The following is a 24,222-nucleotide window of genomic DNA, read 5'->3' on the forward strand; positions in this document are numbered from 1 at the left end:
CAAAGAGCATCTTAAAAAAACTTTTCTTTCTATTTTTTTGGCATTTAGAGATGTTTTTGTTGATTTAAGGCCTTTCTGACATTAAGACATGTCAGCTCCTGGCAGCACCCCATTCTATTTCAAGAAGATGATGGGCATCAAGACCCTCCATCTGGAATGGGCCTCAATGTGGCAAACTGCCACTGGGCACACAGCTGCCCAGGCTTCAACTACAGACAAAATGCTGTTCAGGAAGGACAAACAGACTCAAGGAAGTCTACCGCCAAGCTCTGCCAATACAGGGTAAGCAAGTCCTTCATAATTGCTGCTTCACAAAAGGTCTGTCAGGTACACTGAGCCAGAAGATAGGTGCTCCAACTAAAATCCTATTTTCTTATTAAGTGTACTCACAGTACTTCGAAGTTTATCCAGAAGCAAATTTAATTGTGTCTAGGAAAGAAAGAAAATACGATTATTTCAGAAAGTCAAAATATATAGTGGAGATGAATTAATATTAACTGTCCAGTATTAGACCAAAGTAACATGCAAAAACAACCACGTGGAACATATTATAGCAACCTCCCTGCACGCAAACTCTGGAACAGGCAGCATCATGCAAAATGGCTAATGAAATGTCAGGGACAATAACTTACATTATTAACAGACATTGTATAATTAAGGCTAAACATTATGACACATTAACAAATGGGATGAATAAGGCAACTATGCAAGCAATGAGTGAAGGCCTGTGAAGACTCTGGGGCTGCAGTGTGGAAGCTGCAGTGCAGTGTCCAGGTGAGTGACACAAGGCACCGTCGTGTCGCATGCTACAGAGCCTGATGTTTAAAAAGAGCTCCACCTGTACATCAGGATGGGCCCGTGCACCACAGCAAAACAACTGTCCTAATCTAGCTTCAGAAATCCCCTCCCCTATTTTAAAATGTTATATATTTCAAGTGCTCTTAAAACTCAAACAATTTTCTTTAAAATCAGTGAATACCTAGTTTCAGAACACTGATTGTAATTTGCTCTGGTTCAGTGCACTTACATCATGTTTGTTTTGCTATTCTACAAAGTAATTTTATGCTGAAATGCTTATTATGCTACTTGGAAATTACAAATTAAGATGCTAATTCTTAAATTAACATGTTGTGTTGCGCATAGCTGTAATTAATAGTAATGTGTAAACACTGCTGAATGCTTTTCTGTGAGTGAAGCACTGCCAAAAGAAAGCTTTTCCTGAGTATTGTTATATTTAATCTGATGAAGACTGCAATACAATGAACCTAATTGACAGTAGATTACTGGGCTTATTATACAGGTATTAAGATCTAGGGAGAGAAACAATATGTCTAAAAGCATGGAGCTTGCAGTGGCAAAGCCCAGACATCCAAGTTCCTTCTCTGACTATGAAGCTACTTGATATTAGAATAAATGAATTTGCCCTGGGACTGAAGAATACAGTCACATGTACAAAGCTAGCTGAGGTACATCAGTCTCTACCTCAAACAACTGAAAAGCAAGTCAAGAACCTCTTTGTAAAGAAAGCAGTGGCTACAAATCCCCTCTTCTTTAATCCACAGTGTGACATTGCTCCTCCCAGAATGGGGATGAAGTCAGAACAGTGGAAGCAAAGTAAACAACGACAGCTGAGAAAGCAGCAAAGAAAGCTCGGGAGCACAAAGCCACACCCAGAAGAAGGAAGGACTCTGGGCAACGAGGCTTCGTTTGGATAATTTATCTAATTATTTTTAGATTTGGCATTGATTATGTATTGCATGTCACAAGCGCATCTGCCCTCAGAGGCCAGGGCTGGAGTCTCTGACTCAAGTTATGGGTGCACGTGAACCACCCGATCTGAGTGCTTGCACCAGAATGTGGGTCCCTTGCAACCCCTAAGCCATCACTCTAATGGCCCTTTCTATCTCATTTTCTAAGATACAAATATTTGTGTTTGTAATAGAATAAGATTTCCATAAAAATTACTTTTTTCTAAAAGACTACCAGTAAAACTTTAGTTTTAATAATCTTTTCACTTGGTGAAAAATGACTAGAAAGAAGTCTGCTTTCTGTTTGCCTTTCATAGCTCGAATTTAATTCAATGACCTACTGATGTATGTTTAAAGTGAAGGGTCCTATTAAGACTCCATATCACCCCAGCATGGTAGCACATGCCCTTAATTCAGCTCTCAGGAGGCAAAGGTTGGTGGATTTCTGGGAGTTCAAGGCCAGCCCGGTCTATATTGTGAGTTTCAGACCAGCAGAGGTTACAATAATGAGACCCTGTTTCAAAATAAAAATAAAAAGGACTTCATTTTATAGCAAATCAGAGAAAAATACATATGGAATATATTGCTCGCTGAGCATATCAACACATCTTTAAGCAAATTCAGATACCTAAAAATATTTTATATACTTTTTTTATATTTACATTTAAAATGCTTTAAAAAGAAACTTAGCTTTTAGAAATGTAGTATCAAGTTTGATATTTAGGATCATGTCAATTCTTTCTGTTTTTTCTTTGTTTGTTTGTTTGTCTTGTTTGGTTGTTGGCTTTGACACAGTTCTTACACAGCTCTGAGTGATCTGGATCCAGGTACCAGAACCTGGCCTTGAAATCTAAATCCTCCTTCTAGCTCTCTGTCCCCAGAGCTGGGATCACAGGTCTGTGTCACCAAGCCCAGTTTAGGACCCATTTCAACTAGAAAGGGATTTGAGAAGGTTCCTGCTACTGGTCAGCACCGCACATCTCTTTTCACTGGTGGTTCTCAATGTGTGGGTTGCAACCCCCTTAGGGAATAATGTGTCAGACATCCTGTATATCAGATAATTATATTACAATTCATAATAATATCAAAATTGCAGTTATGAAGGAGCAATGGAAATAATTTTATGGGTGGGATCACCACGATCTGAGGAACTGTATTAAAGGATTGTAGCATTAGGAAGAATGAAAAACACTGTTCCACATAAATATAAATACTCTTCCTAATTACATCGTTTTAAATATTTAAAATATACATTTCAAAAGGCACTGGAAATTTAGAGAGAATTTAGTTATATTTCTTTAGACTATGCATTGTAATTATTTATTAAGGTTTAAATTTTATACAAGCAATTAATAGCATCCTATCACTAAAATGTAACTTCTTTTAAAACAGTCCTTGTTAGACTTCAAAGAATTAATTTTGATTCAAAAAAAAAAAAAACAAATTATTCCTTAAAGTTAGAACAGCAAGTTGAAGAGCTTGCCACACCAGAGAGAGAACTTCTCCTTTAAAGATGATCAAAAGCGTCAATCAAGTTTTACTGTCATATGCATGCCCACGGTGCCATGAGAGAAAGAGAAAGCGCGCGCGTGGATATGAGTTACAAATTGCACCACTCCTCTGACACGGGCTCTGTCGCATAGCAGCCATGCTGTGGATGGAGTCTGAGGATGCTCATTTACCTGAGGCCCCGGCTGCGCCTGCTTTTCCTCTCTCCTCAACTAGTCCTCTCTAGCCATCCCGAGCTCAACTACCGCAGCTAAACAGAACTGCTGAACAAGGAAGGAAACAGAAGACACGTGGGAAAGAGGAGACGTGAAGGCAGGCAGTACGTGGAAGCAAGAACATCAGGAGAATCAATATGATATGCAGTGTAGAAACAGGCCTCAAAATATAAGCATTTCTGTACGCTCAGTTACAGGGACTACAGTTAGATCTTACATACAAGCATCAATACTGCAGGGTCTTCTCTTGAGACACACCTGTGGCACTTCCGTGATCTACTTTACAATATAAAACAATGGGTTTTGTTTTTTTAATCTTAAATACAGCCCAAAACAGCCCAGCGATTAAGTTATTTGGCTCAAATACCTTGAACTTGTTTCCCACGCTGATGAAGCTAAGTTTTCCAGCCTTTTGTTTCGTATCCTTGTTGTTATTTGTGGATGACTCAAATAAGGCCCGTATAAACTTATCCCTGGACTCACATATCAAGGATTCAAGAGACATATGCAGTGCATCATTATTTTTCTCCACAAACTGGGTCTGAAAAAAAAATCAAATAAAATGCTTCTATCTGCACTGTGATAAATAGACCCTACCTGAACTCTGTCCCATGCAGTTTTCTGAGAAAACACAAACGTTCCATGCCCACACTGTCCAAGACAGCAGGGCATGATGGGTATTCAGCGCTTTAAAGGGGGGCTGTATTTTTAGGCCTGCTCAAGTCTAAGCTGCCACTATCATACTGCAGAGGTGGCTTCAGCAGCGACTGCTTCTCCTAAGCAATGCTTTACTCACTGTCTCATAGCACACGGCCCCTGCAAAGTGCCTGATGATAAAGCCTTCATCGTCTCTGAGGTTCCTGTGGACCGCCAGCTTAGATTTCCTGGGAATCTGAGGGGGAAAGTACACATGCAAGTTACTATGTTATCAAGAAGACTGTCAGCGACTCCTTAGACAATTGCAGACACAAAGTGCCTAAACTTATAAGGGAACTTTCACATTTTTAAGAATCATAGTACTTCTAAATATTGAAAACACCTTAAAGTACTTGTGGAATCTAATTAAAATTTGATTATATCTTAGTGGAAAAAAATTGGTGTAAGACCAAAATATACACGTGTACACCTATCACACAGGAAACATACATGCACACCTGCCACACATAAAACATACATATATGCCTGCTACACAAAAAATATATATACAACGTATGCCTGTCACACACAAAATATATACACATGCATGAATACAACACACAAAATATAGACACATGTGTGAATGCCATTCACAAAACACATGTACATACATGCCATGCACAAAATATATACAGGTGTGCCAGGTGGGTCTTCCATTGGAGGGAGGGGAACATAACCCACCCACAAAGCTTTCAGCCACAAATTTGCCCTGCCTACAAGATGCATAGGGATAAAGATGGAGCAGAGACTGAGAAAACCAACAACCAACCACTAGCTGGCCCATCGTGAGACCCATTCCATGGGAGACAGCCAACCCCTGACACTATTAATGATTCTCTGCTTTGCTTGTACACAAAAGGTGAGCATAACTGTCTCCTGAGAGGCTTCATCCAGCAGCTGAAGGGAACTGATACAGAGACCCACAGCCAAACATCAGGCGGAACTCAGGGAGTCTCGTGAAAGAATAGGGGAATAGGACTGAGCAAGCCAGGGGGGTTAAGGACACCACAAGACCTTCAGAGTCAACTAACCTGGGCCCACAAGGACTTATAGAGACTGAACCACTAACCAAAGAGCATGCTGGGGCTGGACCTAGGCCACCCTACACATCTGTGGCAGATGTGCAGCTTGGTCTTCATGTGGGTCCCCTAACAATTGGAGAGGGGATGGCTGTGACTCTGTTGCCTGCCATTGGATCCCGTTCCCCTTCCCCTTCCCCTTCCCCTTCCCCTTCCTCTTCCTCTTTCCCTTCCCCTTCCCCTTCCCCTTCCCCTTCCCCTTCCCCTTCCTGGACTGCCTGCTTGGGCCTTCGTTGGAGAGGAGGTGCCTAGTCTTGCTGCAACTTGATGTTCCAGGGCAAGTTGGTATCCAAAGGGGCAGTAACGAGGGGAGGTCTTTGTGAGGAGGGGTCTTGGAGGAGTGAAGGGAGGAGTTGTGACCAGGATGTAAAGTGAATAAGTAAATTCATGGGGGAGAAAAAATAATTTTCTGTTTTTCTATGTTTCCAGAGGACTTGAGCTTGGTTTCCAGGACCCATGTGTGACAGCCCCAAACCACTACAACTCCAGGTGACCCAACACCTTCCTCTGAACTCCGCAGGCACTGCCATGATATCCACATACACATACATGGACACGTGAAGATAAAAATCCTTCTGAAGAGAGCTACAGTGTACTTAGATATAACGATAAATAAATCTTTTTTTAAAATGGGCTGGTGAGATGGCTCAGCAGTTAAGAGCACTGACTGCTCTTCCGAAGGTCCTGAGTTCAAATCCCAGCAACCACATGGTGGCTCATAACCATTTATAATGAAATCAGACACCCTCTTCTGGTGTGTCTGAAGACAGCTACAGTGTACTTAGATATAACAATAAATAAATCTTTTTTTAAAAAAAATCCTTTTCTAAAATAAAACTTCATTTGAAAGTAAACATAAAATAATAAATTTTTTTTGTGTAACGAACCACCTATTTCTAAAGCTGAATCTTAGTGCTTAGTAGAATCACTCAGGAGGGAGTTTTAAACTTCCCTCGCCCCACAGTGTTCATAGAGAATGATTCCTAAGTGCAGCCAGTAAAACACCATGAGATCAGCATGAAACACTTGTGGTGTCTCAAAGCAAGCATCCTCATATTTTACACAATGAGCCTGAAACCACTTCAAGGAAACGACATCATTTCCTTGAGCTTTAACATTTAACTACAGTATCTCATATATGAATTATTTAATCTTTCCAAAACACTTTCACATGTGTGATCACATCTGTGTCTAAAACTAACCCAGGGTGAAGGAGAGAGTTATCACTTAAAATGGAAAGACTAAGCCGTGGGAGCCCAGGTCTGAGCTCTTAGAATAGTAGAAAGGCCATCACCCAGGAGCCAGAACAGGGCTTCTGCTGCCACACCACCTCGCCGGCCTCCTAAATGCCACTCAGGCACTTACCTCCCTTTGTCTGTCTTTCATCTGTACCTTGAGGATACGAATAGGATTAAATAAAGGCATTCAAGTAAAAGCACTCGGACAATGCAAGTGCTCCATGAGTGACCATTACATTCAGTTCCAAAAACACACAGCAAAGCCAATGGCCTGTGTAAGCTGGGATTGTGGCTTTGTTCTTGCCTGTTCTCCCCGAGAAGCGCAGCCAGACCTCGTTCTTTATGCTTGAGCTTGCTGTCTAAGTGACAGGTCTCTGCGATTATTCTGGTCACAATTCTGTTTACCGATTTGGTGACATCAACTGTGCATTACCGGGCACATATTAAACAACCATAAACAAGGAACATTGATACACAGCTTTATAATTAGCAGAAGTTTTGTGGAGAATGCATATTGCCTCGTTTCTTTCCACCAAAGTACTGTGCGTTAGGATAATTATCAGGGATAGGTAAGACGGTCAGTCAACATGGAGCAGGTGGTTCTGAGGTCCAGACACAAGGTTTTCAGCCACAGAATCTATCTCCCTCTGATGTTTTGTCAACTTTTTAAATTAAGTTTTAAATTAATCCTTGCCTCTTTTTTAACTTATTAATGGGGGGTCTCTAGTAATACCTCCTGGTGTGTGTGTGTGTGTGTGTTTGTGTGTGTGTGTGTGTGTGCACTGTTATTTTGTTTATAATAAATAGAAATGAGCACATTTGTTACCATTCATTTAAGTAGCTTGACCAATCAAAGCAATGACAACTTCCTGACACACACGGTTAATGGAGGCCTTCGCTTACTGGTGTGCTAGTCCCACTAAGCGTTCCTAAGTAGCTCCTCTGGTTTCTCTTTGTGTCTTCTTTTGAGGGAAGTGGGGAGAGTCCGGCTGCTAGTCTTTCCCACATGAGGCAGCATCTACCTTGGGAGTGAAGCTGAAGCCAGCATTTCTGTGCTGGTCAGGCTCCTACTGTGCTCTTGGGTGAAGCTATGGGCTATCTCAGGAGACAATGCTTGAGTGGAGGGAAGAGCACAGTGTTGGAGGAACACAGGAAACTGTTTAAACAGCCACAAACACCAGGCTCCCAGAGAACTGCCCCACTTCTGCTGCCACCAGGACTCAAGAGCCAACAGCAGTTGAGCAATCTGGGCTTCTGTAAAGGTATGCTCTCGCCTGTTGCTACCACTCGCCTTGTCTCCTCTGCCCTTTATGCTACCTAATCTTCCTACCAATTCGGTGTCCATTTCCCTCTCTGGCTACGTGAGCTATTGTACTCAGCTAAAACTTGATCATCAAATATGTATAGGTAGATACAGGCACATAAACACACACACACACACACACACACACACACACACACACAAACACACACACACACACACATACACAATGTTATACCCATCTAAAGACAATGTTTGCTGGTTATAATCTAATTGCTCTAGTTTCTGGATAACTGTGACTCTAGTGGTTAACAACATCTGAAACCTAGTACAACTGCTAGCCTAAATATTTCTCTTCCCAGTAGAACCCCCATTTTAGAATGGCAAACTCACAGTGAGCCGGAAATGGTCTTTGTGCTTCTGGTGAACCACAGATGTAAAGTGCTGGTCACTCGGCTGGGGAAGACGATTTTCTTCATCCAGAATATCCAGGATTCCCACTAATTTCACTTCAATTAAATCTATTTTTAAGATATCAAAACATCTACAGTGATGAAACAGTACTTTAAAGAAAATTTACTCATTGGCTTCAAAAAGTATTTGGATTATAAGAGATATCATGAACATATTATGTAGAAGGTCATCTAGCAATGGGAGAATTTTTATTTCAAATATGGCAATTTATTTAAAGGTAACATGATAGTTTTAATACTGGTTTTGGAGAAACAGCTTCCCAAAGAAAATGACTCATTAGCTCCTGCGTTCATGGCCCAAGACCAAGAAGGACGCATGACAGATTGTAAGAGCCAGAATACCAGGAAGCCAACTTGAAACTCTCTCCTAGAAATGGATTATTAAAAAGACCAGAACAATGGCAATATCAATAGACATATCAATATCAATGTGGACAGGGGGGGGATTCCTTGTGGTCCCACACATAGATAAAGAACTGTAGGCAACTAGTGAGTTTTGGAAGACAGATAATTAGCCTCTCTCAGGCATAAGTCTCTTATGTTGTCCATTGCAAAGTGGTCAGCCTTGAAACCATATACACACAAGTAATGAAACAGGCTCAGCAGGTTATATCAATTTGATATCCATACACACACACACACACACACACACACACATACATACATATATACATATATATACAGATATACAGATATAGATCATATGAGCTAGAATAGAGTTCCAGAACACAGAATGAGAAGCCAAGGAACACGACACTTCTTTGAAAATGGGTGATGAAGGACAATAAACACACTGAACTAAGCTGTACTGAAAAGTATTCAGGTAGCTACTACATGAGACAGAAGTGGGAAAATGGACCAACAGAAGAAGAAAAGTTCCAGCCAGACTGTTAACCCCACAGCCAATGAGCAGAGGTGAGAAAAGACACAGTGGCTAAAAAGATGCTGCAGAACAGGGTAGAGCAGGGAGGACTTTGAAAAGCTACACTGACACAGGCTGCTACTCTAGACTGTACTGTCAAAATTTAGATAATGTGCGTTATTGTGACTGGATTATCAAACTGGACTTTCAATTCCCAGTCGTACCCAACACTTGACTTTAGAGATGGGGTGGGAAAGAAAAGAAAAGAGAGTGGCTAGAGATGGAGATATGGCTTGATAGCTAAAAGGACCAGGGATCGATTGTGTTACACATGAAACTTCTAAAGCCAACTTACTGTGAGTGAGGGATACCGCCATCCACAAGGAGGTCAGAACCAAGAGGCCCTGGCAAACCTCACCAAACTGTGTACTTTGTCACAACAGACGACACAGCTATCTGCTTATTCCCTGAATAATGGAGTTTCCCCTTTACCTGGGTTACCCGATAGCCTTCAGAGCCATAAAATATGTATCATAATAATCAGAGCTTTTAGAAAACCTTTCAACCCAGCTGGCAAGGATGCCTTGCCAAGACAAATAACTGGAAAGACATGCTACAAAAGTCCCTGCCTCCAACACCACTGTCCTGAGTCCAATGACTGTCTACACCACGGAACACGGAGGTGTTCCCAGCAAATGCACCCACTGCCTCCCCCATATTTCCCCAAAGCGGAATAACAGAACCCATACCTATGCAGTCCTGATTGTCCACATAATGGACTTCATTCACACCCAGGCCCTCTTTCTGATACAGTTCTTGTTCCTGTAAATCAAATATGACAGTCATCAACATGGAAATACCATGTAATGTACAATGCCACCGGACTTTGTTGTCATTTCAGTTACTGGTTAAAATATAAAGGTTTTTACCAACAGGTATAGCTCCCAATGGTTTCCTGAAGATGAAACTAAGTTTGAACACTTGCAGCCAACTATGGGTACAAAGAATTCATAGCAATATAACACATATAATTAGAAAGAATGATACATCAATAATATCTCTATGAAAGCATATTCTCTATATGTAAATCAGCATCTTCTTAAAATAATCTGGAACAATTTTTATCATATGGGTAACCTGAACATTGAACGTAAGTTAATGTGTCCTACCATTTCCCCCAACCATGGTTAAATATTTCGTCTCGTAACCTATGCCAGGTAAGTTCCCGCACATACTACAAGGCACTGTCAATTTGAACACAATCTGAATTGGAAATTCGTATACAAAGGACTGTAATCAAAGCAAACACAAGACAGCATGCCCTCCTGATATGGTTCCCATTTCTACATGGAGTCTGAGCTGAGCTGGCATGAGAAGGACAGATTACATCATGTTACGAGTGATGCATGCATGTGAAGCCTGCAGTACAGCAACAGAAGGACTAACAGCACAGGTGGACAAAACAGAGACACCGTCTTACTGGGAAGTACTTGCTTTACTTCATTTTGTTTATGCTACAACTGATTACCTGCAGCCTATTTAAAAATTAACAAATGCAATAATATGCCAGCAACCTTACAAACACAAAAATAAAAGCAAAATATGGAAGGGGGAAATAGATGAGATTGAAATAAAGAAAAAAAAACACTACATGTTTCAGCTCAAAGACTCAGGAATGGCAACCCTGATGAAAGAAAGGAAGCACAGGGTGTGAACCCGCAGCCAGGAAAGGAGGTCCAAGGCTGGGGGATTATGGGATGCCCTCGGGCCCGCCTTCCGCATCTGAACAATGATAGGCTGCATTGCGTAAACTCTCCAGCTCCTCTGCTCTAGCACTGTCAATCAGCAAGACCCATCACAGACCGTACGGAGGAGGGAACCAAGGTACTCGTAGGAAATACTGGAGGTTTTAGGGGAAAAACTAACGAGCCTTGGAACAAATCAATTCATCCAAAGCTATCTTTGCTTTGACTAAAATTCTAAAGAGTCATAAAATAACGCTTCCTACTCTATCGTGGCATGCTGAGTGTCAGCCTTGCCCCCAGTTGTACCGGCTGGTTTTGTGTGTCAACTTGACACAGGCTGGAGTTATCACAGAGAAAGGAGCTTCAGTTGGGGAAGTGCCTCCATGAGATCTTGCTGAGGGGCATTTTCTCAATTAGTGATCAAGTGGGGAGGGTCCCTTGTGGGTGGTACCACCTTTGGGCTGGTGCTCTTGGGTTCTATAAGAGAGCAGGCTGAGCAAGTCAGGGGAAGCAAGCCAGTAAGAAAGATCCCTCCATGGCCTCTGCATCAGCTCCTGCTTCCTGACCTGCTTGAGTTCCAGTCCTGACTTCCTTTAGTGATTGATGAACTGCAACGTGGAAGTGTAAGTTCAATAAACCCTTTCCTCCCCAACTTGCTTCTTGGTTATGATGTCTGTGCAGGAATAGAAACCCTAAGACACCCAGTTATATACTGAGAGCAGAGGAAGTAAGTTCCTTCCTGAAGAGGAAACAGGTGGCCGAAGACAGGACACTCAAAGCAGTTTACAACACACAAGGTAGGCAGAGTGCTAGCCAGAGGTACTCTGCTCAAAATCTCCCAGCTGGTGCACACAGGGAGGCAACAAAGTGTGGCAGAGCAAGCAGAAGCAGACACTGAGAAGGACAAGGGAGTTAAAGCCCAGGATGAGAGTGGGAAGCAGGTCAACAGAGGCAGAAATAGAAACAACAAACCCAAGAGGAAAACCGGAAGCTGAGCACAGTAATGAAAGAGAGTCGCAGGAAGGAAGTCACGGGCACTCGCTCCTGCAAAGCTGGTAACTCTTACGAGGCACCCGAGCGCCAGCTGGACCACCTGGCCACCTCACATCAGCCTTCAGCCTCCATCAGTCGTGGTTTTCTTCCTTGAAATGTAAACAGCTTAACTCGAACCTTAAATTTAAATATCCTCACTCACCTCCTTCAGGATCCTTTCATTAAAAAACTGCTGAAGTTTCTCATTGCAATAGTTGATGCAAAATTGCTCAAAGCTGTTGTGCTCAAAGTACTCTGGAAACACAAAACCAGAGTAGACCTGTCACCATCTGCAACGTGCATTAATGTACCCCAGGAGTTACTGTGTCAATGGTTTACTTTAAAGCTGGGCTTACAAAACACAGAACACTGTTTGTTCTATGTCCCCAACATGTTCTTAACTCAAGGCTTATACTGTCAGGCACTAAAACTAGGTATCAGAAATACCTTGTCCAATCACACAAATGTTTTATGATATGAAAATCAAAAAATTAGAAGTAAGCTCTTTTTAACATGTTTCTAAAACTCAGGTACTAAAGCAATCTATAGTATAAAAATGATTTAAAATGGATGTACTGTAGGAGATTTCCTTCCTGTTTAATCTCTTACCAAAAATTCTATGATAGTGATTCATTTGAAAGTTAAGGGTTGAATTATGTCTAAGATCCGTGAGGTTCTACAATTTCACACTCTGAACGTGTGTATCATGCTAACAAGTGTCTAAAGATGATGAAATCCCATCAATGATGGGAGTTTATGTGTTCCAAAACTATATTCCAACTATATTCATTATTTTTATCAGCAGCACTCAGGGATTATCTTTCGTACAGCTGTACAGAATATGGAGACTTCTCAACTGTAAGAGTTTAGATGAACATGTTTTAATTTAGTACTAATTAGTTTTCTCCAAAAGCTGAATAATTAAGTGCAGACATTAACATATAAAGAAGTTATGTCAAGTGAATCACAAGAAGAAAAGGTTTCTGATATTTCATCATGATTGTCAACTTGATTCGACTGATAAGTAAATACGAAGAAAATTGTTAAAGCACACCTCTGGTGTTTGTGAGGTTCTTTCCAGAGAGGGCTACCAAACAGAAAGGCCTACCCCAAATGTGAGAAGTACCATCTCAGGGGCTGGGGGTCCTGATGCAACAAGAGGGGGGATCAGAAAGCTACCATATATAGTCATATCCTCTCCCTGTCCCCCTGCCCCCAGCCCCCAGCCCCCAGCCCCCGGCCTTCAGGATGTGAGCAGCTCTGATAAAGCTGAAAACTCTGAAATCTCAAGGCACGGTAAACACTGCCTTCTTTTGCTTCTCTCTAGTATCTGGTCATAGCAATGAGAAAGGACACCACTACAACAGCTTTAGAGAAAACATTGTTATATTTTCTTTTAAAAAAAAAAAACACATAAAAATTAACAAGAGAAACAATGCTTACCAAAACCAGCAATGTCCAGGACTCCAATAAAATAAGAAGATGTTTCGAAAGGAAAACACTGATTCACCCTGTTTACCACGTGATCAAAGAGATGGCTATAGACCGTCTTTGCCAGAGCGTCTCGAGCATTGTTCGCCTGCTCCACTTTCAGGGGGACCCTAGGAAAACAATGCGAGGACAAGTCCTTAAAGGGACAGACTGTGAAAATAACTGCTACATACATAGTCAAAGTGTAGCTGAACATATTGCCTATACAGAAGAAACAGATACCAAGCCTCAGGTGAGTAGGCAGAGAAAATTAAGGAGAAAATTATGAGATATACTAAAACAATTAATTAAAATATACTATTAGACAAAAAAAAAATCCTGTATGTAGTCACTATATGGGATGATGGTATTTGATATTATAGACACAAATGCAAACTGTTTTCCTCCATAAAATTGGAGTCTAATTTTAAAAAGAGCATTTCCTAGAGGGGGCTTTCCAAATGCCATGCTAGGTCTTAAGTACTGAGTGCAATAGGAAAACACAAGAAATGTCCAATTGTTGAGTGACTTCTAAATTATTCAAGCATGGGCTGGGCAGTGGTGGAGCATGCCTTTAATCACAACAGTTGGGAAGCAGAAGTGGGTAGATCTCTATAAGTTTAGGGACAGCCTGGTCTACAGAGTGAGTTCTAAGACATCCAGAGCTCTTGATTTTTCAACAGAGTTTCTGTGTAGCTCTGTAGCTGAAGATAGGCTTGAGCTCACAATCCTCCTGCCTCAGCTTTCTGAGTGCTGGAATTGTAGGTATCCTGTACCATACCAAACATGCTAGAATACTTCAGCTACATAGCCAAACCCTGACTCCAAGATAAATAATAAATAAACTAATGAATAAAATAAAAGACTAATTCAAATAAATTCAATGCCAGAATTCTCTGTAAGTTTGTATGTATATACAATATAGAAAACATGAAAACTGGTCTAAAACAGTACAGAAATAGGAGAGCTCTTTATTCAGCGTGAGTGATACTGAAGAAAAATAATTAACTGGACAATTCATTAACTTAAAATACTGTGTCACTAGGAAAAAATGTGTGGTGACTTTCTTGTTTTTGAGACAAGGACTTTCTGTGTATCATCATCTTTCTGCCTCAACCTGCCAAACGGCAGGATGACGGGCTTGTGCCACCACACCTGGCTTTGTTATAAGTGCCAAATATTTTTCTGAATAAGTCACTTGTGTTTAATGCTACCATATTTGGAAAAGGATAGGCCTTTAGAAAAGGATAGGGATTGACTTTTTCCTCAAAAGTAAAGACTTTGCATTGCAATACTTGTGAATGGTAAACCTAAGTGCTAATTTTATGCTACAGTATCTAAAGCCAAAATTCATAAAATACATGCTATTAATCCAAAACTATATAATATGGCACAATCTGAGGCTCTTGGTTACTGAATTTAAAAGTCGTAACCAAAGGAGGTTGGGAAATAGCTCACTTGGTGAAGTACGTGCCGCAGAAACATGTATGTATAAGTTGGGATTACACCCATGTAAAAGCTAGTGTGGTGACTCCATCTGTAACCCAACTGTGAGGAGGGAATCTCTAGGGCTACCTGGGCAGCCAGGCCAGAAAAATGGATGAGCTCTGGCCTCCGTGAAAAACCCTGTCTCAGAAGATGAGAATGGTTGGGGAGGATACTCACGCCAGCCTCTAGCCTCCACACACACAAGTACACAGGCACCCAAGTGCACACACACGCTTCACACAGCCACTGACATATACAAACATCAAGATCACACATGTGCCCAAACAAAAGCCAAGGAAATAAATTCTTCCTAGGGGACAGGAAGGATTTTCTATCACTTGTGATTTTCTCTAAATGAAAAATAAAATAGTAAGTATAACAAGAAGTTCCCTTTCCTTGGTTATTCTATAAAGTGAGTTGCACTTAATAGGAGCTTTAATACACACCATTTATATGGAAAAGCACTTTTGAAGGAAAAGACTCTGTGGCCGAAAACAATGAGATACTTAAGCCACTTACATTTTTATAGCTGTGCAAAAGCAAATCTCGCCTGTTTAATAAATTCCAAATTTGGGTCATGGAGAATATGTCCAAGAAACAACTCCAAGCTGTGCAAATCCCCATTTATTTATGTGATCAACTACAGCTGTTGGAAGCACAGAATTCTGAACTATCCGGCACAGCCTGAACATTCAAATGGCAAGATTGAATGATGCACAAACCCTGACCTTAAACCTCAGTGTTTTCAAAATCTAAGTATTTTTCCGTGACAGACCACAAGGCAGAGCTTCTGCAGAGCAATGAGGTGGAGCTTACTTTATAACGGTTCCTTTGGTGCCCCCTGCTGTGGTGAGCATGACTCTAGAGGTTAAACTAACTCGAAGATCATCTTGGTCCAGGCCCAGCAATTCAGCACAGTATTCCAGGGACGGGGCAGATTTGTTCTTCAGATTGCAGCCGCCTAAGGAAAATGTTTCCATGTGAAGTTAATAAACACTAGGTAAGTGAGATCTGGGTTTGTTTCTTAGCATTTTCTGCACTTATGTAACACTGTGGGACAGATGACGCTTGCTTTTAACTTTCAAATCCAGCTCACTTTTTTCCATCCTTGTTGGACACCCCGACTGGCAAATTCAACAGGAAACCCTAAGCCAGGCAGACCCACAGTGAAAGAGAGCGTTCCCGCCAGCAGATTCGCATTCCACAGTTTCCGTTACCTGCTGCCAAGTTGAGGCAAAACTATTGTGGAAAATTCCAGAAATAAACAATTCTTAAGTTTTCACTTGTACATTCCTCTGAACTCTGTGACAGAATCTCCTGCCATCCCTGCCAGGACTATAATCCCTTTGTCTGAAAAATCTATACTAAAATTACCCAAAAGAGGGAATACCAGGAACCCACTCATTTATCTAAATGTTTCTTCTTTTTTTCTTTTCTTTTACTGTATTACATTTCTTACAAGAATGATGTAGATCAACATAAGAAAACAACTTTTTTAATCTTGAAAAGGCAAAAACTGTAAGATAATATCTATATTACGTTAACATTACTCACTCCCTAAAGATGTTCTCTAAGCATTTTTATTACTGTTATATTGTATATTTGTGATATTGTTACTGTTATGGCCTACAAGGTTGTTACATAGGATTTCTGAAACATAGGTAGTCCTAACAGGTACTTTCTACACTGCCACTAAATAAAACAGTTTTATGACACTGGGGAGTCTCACGAACATGTATTATTTGTGTTCAAATAATGATTTGTGCTCAAATCATTACAAAAGTACTAGGTTTCTGCATAATTCACCCAAGGATGTTATAGGAAGAAGGGAGAAAAAGAACACCTCATTTTTAGTTAGCAGGAAATATTTCTGATCTATGGAAGGTCACAGAAAAGAATGAAGATTAACACAAAAAAGTTTAGCTATTAAAACAATAATAATAACAACAACAACAATAATTAAAACTAATGTTCATCTCGCCCCAGCCTACTGGCATGCCTTCTATTTCTCCCACAACAGAAAGGAATTATTTTAATTAAGAAAGAAACCAAGCACAGGCCTTGTCCCTATTGACAGTTGGCAACCTTCAGCTGGTCACATGATACTTTGGATGTTCTGTACAGCTGAATGTCCTTCCTCCGGGCAGTAATGAGAGACAGGAACATCTCTTATCACTTCTAATCATTACCATTTCTACCATTCCTATGTATGTCAACTATTCTATACTTATTTTTTTGTATTATTAAGCCTCTCCCACAAACTCCCTTCCTATAATGATCCTAAGTACAAATGAAATGCATGTTTTAATATATTTACAAAGGAAATTTTCCAATCCCTCCTCTTTAAAAAAAAAAAAAAAACAAACAAACTCTGATTACTAATGCATATTCCAGGTACCTAATTTTGTTTTAATGCATTTTCATTTCAAAGAAAATGAAAAGTAGTGTGTGTTTAATTTGATTTATTTACTATCTACCAAACACCACTATTCAAAACATTTTGTAAATACTTAACTCATTGATTTCTCTTCACAATACAAGTTTGGGGCTATTATCTCTCTACAGTGAGAAAACTACACAGGACGGACAAGGTCATACAAAGAGATGGCACATGAAGCAATTTGACTCATGGTCATGTGTTCATCCAGTACGCTATGTTATGTCTAACCTTATTGACCGGATCATAGGACAATGGGCCTGAAAGTCATCGAAGACGATCTGTCTCAGTCTGCTCACTCATGGATGACAAGGCTCAGTGGCCTGAATGTAGTGAGAGGCAGTTATGACCATCGCCCGAGCTAGTCAGGCATGAGTAGAACCAGGGTCTCCTGTCTATCGCTTTATTGGTCACTATGCTCAACACCACTGTGCAGGTTCCATGTCTGCAAAATGGAGGCATCTCCAATCTCATCTTTCTATGTTTCAATTATGATTGTGAAGGGTCTTATTGCATAGAAGACATTTTTCTCCCAGGATTTGGGATCAAGATTGAGGCCTCAAAATGCTAAGCAGAGCTAGGAATCAGGGAACATAGCTGTAATCCCAGCACTTGGAAGACTAGACGAGCACTTGGAGGCCAGTCTAGGCCACATGAGACCTGTCTCCAAAAGGGGAGATGGCTGAGTGAGGAAGAGCACGTTCTGTTCTTTCAGAGAACACAGGCTCAGTTTGCAGCACCCACAAGGTGGCTCTCAACTGCCTGTATTTCCTGTTCCACAGGATCTTACATCCTTATGGTTTCTATGGTGCTGGGAACACACGGAGTGTGCATATACTCATACAAACGAAAATGAAAAATAAAAACAATCAAAATGTAAAAAGGAAAGATGGAAGCAGAGAGAGAGAGAGAGATGGAGAGAGGAAGAGACATTCTCCACACTGAGAGAATCTTGACCCCAACACATTGTTTCTTAAGTGGCCTTCCCCTCTTTCTCTGGGAGTCCTTTTCTTATACACAAACCACTACTAGGAATTGTACTTTCTAAAGGCACTTGTGTATTATTTCACTTTGAAAGTGAATGTGCTTGTGTGATCTGAACCAGACCCATAGTGTTGGCTGCTGTATGAACTGGTGCCTAAGACTCCTCACTCGTGCTTATTGTAACTTTCTAGGAAAATGTATTAATGCAGGAATGGAAAACGTTATATGCTAAGGGGACAATAAATAGTTTTGGTTTGATAGGACATAGTCTGTACTGACCACAGCTTTGCCATGAAGCATGCACACTGACATTCTACTAATACTGTATTTATAAAAACAGGTGATGAACTAGGCTTGTCAATTCCACACTCAGGTGTCAAATCTACAACTATGAAAAAGTCTTACTGCTTATACAGAAATGGAACTATTAAGAGCAAAAAGGCACTATCTTGATAGCACTTTAATACTTTTCAACATCCATAAGAAGGAAACAGTTTTATCTCTCACTGAAGAAGGATGTACTGTTTATATTAAATCACCCCAACTAACTAATTCAAGTTTAGATCTACAAAACAGAAAAAGTTAAAAGTGTATATTAATGGATAAGACAATTATTTATTAACTATTAAAAGTATACTATTAGTTTGAATTTTTTTAAATAAGAACCTCATAATAGCTACTAATTTGTTCACGATGGTGTAGAATTCATTGTCAAAGTCACCATATAAGAGAAAATGTCCCAAACATTTGTTGTAATTTGGACAGACATACACACAAATCACTAAATTATTCATATAGCTGAGAGAGGACAAACATTACACCCAATTTTATCCCTTAACTAAAAAAATTAAAGAAACAACCTGAAGTGCTTCCAGCTTCCTCAAAATCAATATTTCCAAGGTGCAGGACACCAGCTACGACTCGAAACAGATCAAGTTTTTCTTCGTCATCCAAACCAATTTTTTTCATAGCTGTACACATCCTGATAAAATCTCCATGGTCGTCTAGTAGAGGATCCTTCAAGGAACCTGCCTTAACATACTATAAAACAACAAGTATCAACTGACTGGTCTTTATGTGGTTCAAGTGAACTAAAAACTACAACAGCAGGTCTATTATTGCAACATATGACATGCAAACTTAAAATTGTCAACATAAAAACGTAAGCATTTGAACACATTTAAAAACAGAAAGGCATAGAAGGTGTATGCAAGAGTGTTCTGTGTTCTTTCCTAAAACTTCATGTGAGTCTATAATTCTTTCAAGAAAAACCTCAACTAAAACAATGGAGTAAGATGCCCTGTAATTAAAGCATGAGGTACTCTAGCATACTTTAAGATGTTAAGAAAGAATAAATTAGTGAAAAGGAAGGAATGGCTGAGATGAAGGGTCAAAAAGCAATCAGATAGTAATGGGTGTTCACCTGACTCTGTCATTACAGTAAGAAAATGTTACACAATAACCCAGGTGGGTTACAAATATGTGCAATTTTTCTCAATTAAAAATAAATATGCAAAAATGGTCAAGTGAAAAAGAATTATAATAAGGAATTTAATGTTCCAGTAGGCATGGAACTAACCGCTAACAATTACATCCATGTAAACAGAAGCAAATCCAGATAAGGTTACAGAATCTTCATGGCCTGAGAAATAATCCTGTAACTTCTCTATGTTGTATGTATGAGGTGAGGTGAATTACTACACAATAGGCTAATCCAGGAATCCATGCAAGGGCTTTCTGGAAACAAAGGAAAACATGAACAGAAATTCCATTTCTCTACTAGAAGAATTTGCATCCTTAGTACTCATGTTAGAATCTAGCAAACTCAGACAGAGGGGGAAGAAAGTCAGGCCTGCCAAGCTAAAAGAAGAAACAGAAAGAGATGTTACTAGACACAGAAAAACCAACCTAGAAATTTTCCAGAACTTGAGCATTAAAACTAAAGTTAAAATAAAAACCTCAGCATCAGAATTATCGAGCATCAAAGATGTCTGCCGCTTCCCAGGATGTTTTCTTCCCTCCCCCCCCAAACCCCATGCAACTGCGGCCTGCTAGTCTCAAGATGTTTTAAATGTCTGATTATGTGTCAGATTTCCGGAAAATGTCTAGAACATGAAATTCTATTTTGTTCTTTTAAAAAAGAGGTGAAGGCAACACCCACATGCAAAGTGGGAAGAAGCACTGGCATGCAGGATTTTTAGTCTCGCAGCTGAGCGCGGGCACCATTTTAAAGACTGTTTTCTAACCAAATCCTCATGAGCTATTTGCTTCACAGCAGACTGAAAATACTGCATTCTCCTAAAATTTGCACACAGCAGAAAGACACCCAAACAGAATGAAGCAAAGGGCTTAATTAGTCAAAATGATCACCTCGTCCTCCTGACAAAGAAGAGATAAAAAGTAATTTAAATATATTAATCCACGGTTCACCTGTACATATCACATGCATGCATATTCTCTCTCGTGACGTAAGATTTCTGATATAGCATTTCACTCTGAAATACCGAAGGACGGTATGTTCCCGCCTGGCACTGCGCATGCGCGCGCACTCTGGAGGCTAAGCGTCGGGTTTTCTTTTCTCTCCCACTACCTTTTCTTTGCTTTTGCATTTTTAGTGTTTTCCCTACAGAACTGCCACAGTTGTTTTGTGTGGCTTTTGATTATCTTAGTGGAAAGACTACAACTTATCTATTTTGGTGGTGTCTTACAAAAACATAGTCTTTCAAGATGTAGTAACTACTATAAAAAATGTTGATGTTGCTTCCAAAAGTCTCAGCTGTGGCTGTAACATAAAATGTATGTATAACTCAGATATCTATGTCTAAAAATAATATGAAAAGTATCAAATTAAACCAGCAATAACTGTATTCTCATGTGTTCATGATTTGAAATGAGAATTCTATTCATTTTCTTTCTATTCATTTATATTAATGTACTTTACGCATAATGTATCTTACCTAATCTGAGTAAAATCAAAACATCTGATTGGCAAGTACAAAACCCTTAAGAACTGCTAACAGCACAAAGTTATTCAACTGGCATAAATATCTTTTTAAAAATAAGTCAAGATTAACTAGTACCAATAACTAATCATGACTTAGTTTTTATAGCTGAAATGTGTTGTTTAGATATAATACAAGAAATTTAATACTAAAATTCCATGTTAAATTTTATAAAAGTTTAAAATTCTTAAACATTTAATATGTTTTAAATAATAATTACCTAATTCTTAGATTATTTAGTAAGGCAACCATATATAAAACTTCATAATATATTTCAGATATATAGTTGATACAGCAAAATTATATGTAAACAGTCTTTCACAACAATGCTTAAGGTATTTAGAGTCTGTGTCAAATCTTACTTCAGTACACAATAAATTAGAAGGCACTCTGTAGGCTTTCTCCTGGGATGTTTCCCAGAGGCCCACGTGTGGAGGGCTTGGCTCTCTGTGCAGCAGTATTGAGAAGAAAGGCTTTCGGGAAGTGGCTGGGTCATGCGGACTCTGATCTTACCAATAGATTGATCTGCTGATGGGCTATTAGGAGGTATGGGGACTTGGCTGACAGAACTAGCAATCTTGTGGTCTTTACTTTATCTCTGGCACACACCCTCTCTTATTCCTTTCTTCAGGCTCACCTCCCACTCGCTTCCGGCAGCCGGGAGGTGAGCCGCTTACCTACACACATGCTCTCTACCTGCCTCACCATGGCCCAGAAACAGCAACAACTAACCATGGACTGAAATATAAAACTGAGCAAAAACAAATCTTCCACAGTCCAAGGTGATTTGCTTTTGTGTTTTGTTGCAGCAGTAGAAAACTTATTAATACTTAACTACAAATAGTAATATCCAAGTGCACTGCTGAATTATGATGACTCATAAGCAATTTCATAGCAAAGGAACACGAGAAAACCAATGCATCTGGGCCCAAGAACCAGAGCCTGCTGTTCTATATTCTAGAACAGAGGTCTAGAGTGTCACACTACAAGAGAGATCGGTGTTAGAGTACAACATAACCTGAAAGCAAGAAGTCCCAAAATAAAGACAAATACTTCAGCAATATTTTTTACAGTAAAGATGTTCATTCAAATTATAATCTACTGTACCTCAGGACTTTTTCGGTTCTGTAAAATCTGTTTGTCCGTTTCTTTGTTAGCGAAGTATCTAGTGCAGCCCCGGTTTAAATACTAAGACAAAGAATTAAAGGCACAATTACCATAGGATCCATGGGAAATGAGCACAGCTACAAAGTGAGTTCATGCTCAGCCTGGGCCACATAAAGATGCTCTGCCTTAAGCAAACAAACAAAGAAGTAAAACCCAGAGAGCTGAGGGTGACAGCCAGGGACCCCGGAGCAGCCGCCCGGCATACACAGGCCCTGTGCTTAATCCCAAGAACTGAAAAACCACTAAAGGTCTAGGAAAGATGCTGTTTCCTCCGGCTTTGCTGTGGTCAAAGGCTGTACCTATTCTTGCCACCCATGTCACCCTGTGTACGCTTTCTTCATACTCCACGGTTTTTGCCTGACTGTACCACATGCTTCCATGAAATATGTACAAAGGTTTTTAAATTGATAATGCTGAGCATTTTCAGCTTTCTATTTCGCAAGATAGTTGCTACAAATATGTTGAAACAATAAATCTCTAAAGTATAAATCAGTTTGGATAAAGTAATAACAAAAGAAAGTTCAGCCACTGTAAAAGCACACATGCTACTCTAGCTCTTCTTTGTGGTAACAGCCGATCAGTAAATTAGAAGGTCAAAGTAACAAACAAGCAAACAAACAATGAACTTACCAGAACACTTTCATGCCATTTATAATAATTATTTGGGGAACATGATAGAAATGTGGTTTTATGGTACACATAAAAGAAATATCGATTATGGCATATGTAGACAAACCCCGCCCTGTCCCGCTCACTCCTGCTGCCACTGGGGACACCCTGGAGGAAATGAAATCTGTCCTGGTGGGCCACACCATAAAGGCAGGAAAGCCTTTGGTTGCTTTTGTGCTTTTGAGGATGCCCTTCACTGTTCCAGTGAAGGCAGTGCCTTCTGAGCCTGAAATGCTATGCTCCCAAGCCTCCAAGCCAAAAGAAATACCAGATTAAAGCTACAGCAGTCATATTACTTTCTGACCAGCTGAGTGTTGGTGAAATCTAGACATATATCATAATTCATATGATTTCTAGTAACTTGTATTTAAAAAAAAAACACACAGGTCAAAAATGCCTCTTCTGTTTTCGTAAAGATATAATAAGCAATTGACTTCAAATTGTACTTAAGTTGAGAAGCAGAGGTCAGAAGATGATGCCAAATCCCCTCAGTCTGGCAATACAGGCAGTGTGAGCCATCGTGTGGGAGCTGAGAACTGAACCCAGGCCATCTGCAAGAGCACCCAGTGCTCCTAATTGCCGCCATCTCTCCTGTCCTACACCAGCATTCTTTCAAGGAGTCGGTTCTCTCACTAGGCTTTTCAAAGCCTCAATCATCTCGGCATTTGGGGTGGAGCATGCACAGTTTCTCACTATTTGGTGTAACATGCAAACAGTTCGTGCATTTCCCAACACATTCTAAGTTGCCCAGGGACAAGATTATGCCCTTTATCTTTTAAAAGTTATTTTTTAATCCTGGCTCAATGTCTAGCCACCAATAATCAAGCAATAAGTATTTATTGTGGAATTGAACTAAGGGGCACAATGATACATTCTTCATTAACATTGATTCAGTGATTGCAGTTTTTACAGCTACATTAAAGTCAATGTTAAGGCTAGTATTACAAAACATTGTAAATTTTTAATTGGGCTTAAATTAATATGGTTTTAAACATTGGTCCTTTTACTGATTGAATTACATACCTTCTCATATAGTATTATACATGGTGAGGATCATTTCTCTCTCAATACTTTGAAAAAGTGATCCAGATTCAGAGTTGCTTACATTTCAGAGTATTTGTATAAACTTTCATTTTCTAGCTGAGCA

At 39.9% G+C, this 24,222-nt stretch overlaps 1 protein-coding gene across 5 annotated transcripts in view; it reads right to left on the minus strand.

Moving 5' to 3' along the window:
- Positions 1 to 24,222, minus strand: part of Myo6 (myosin VI) — a 135,986-nt gene that overhangs the window by 35,416 nt on the left and 76,348 nt on the right. For all 5 annotated transcript variants that reach the window (XM_052187742.1, XM_052187741.1, XM_052187745.1 and 2 more), the window contains exons 10-19: positions 22,347 to 22,427; positions 19,098 to 19,278; positions 15,633 to 15,777; positions 13,302 to 13,459; positions 12,022 to 12,113; positions 9,831 to 9,903; positions 8,140 to 8,267; positions 4,269 to 4,364; positions 3,840 to 4,013; positions 391 to 429 (exon numbers count right to left, since the gene is read on the minus strand). In XM_052187742.1, the coding sequence (XP_052043702.1) occupies positions 391 to 429; positions 3,840 to 4,013; positions 4,269 to 4,364; positions 8,140 to 8,267; positions 9,831 to 9,903; positions 12,022 to 12,113; positions 13,302 to 13,459; positions 15,633 to 15,777; positions 19,098 to 19,278; positions 22,347 to 22,427 (1,167 nt within the window). The remainder of the gene's footprint in view (positions 1 to 390; positions 430 to 3,839; positions 4,014 to 4,268; positions 4,365 to 8,139; positions 8,268 to 9,830; positions 9,904 to 12,021; positions 12,114 to 13,301; positions 13,460 to 15,632; positions 15,778 to 19,097; positions 19,279 to 22,346; positions 22,428 to 24,222) is intronic.

This window comes from Apodemus sylvaticus, chromosome 7, assembly GCF_947179515.1.
Source record: "Apodemus sylvaticus chromosome 7, mApoSyl1.1, whole genome shotgun sequence".
NCBI classification, from domain to species: Eukaryota; Metazoa; Chordata; class Mammalia; order Rodentia; family Muridae; genus Apodemus; species Apodemus sylvaticus.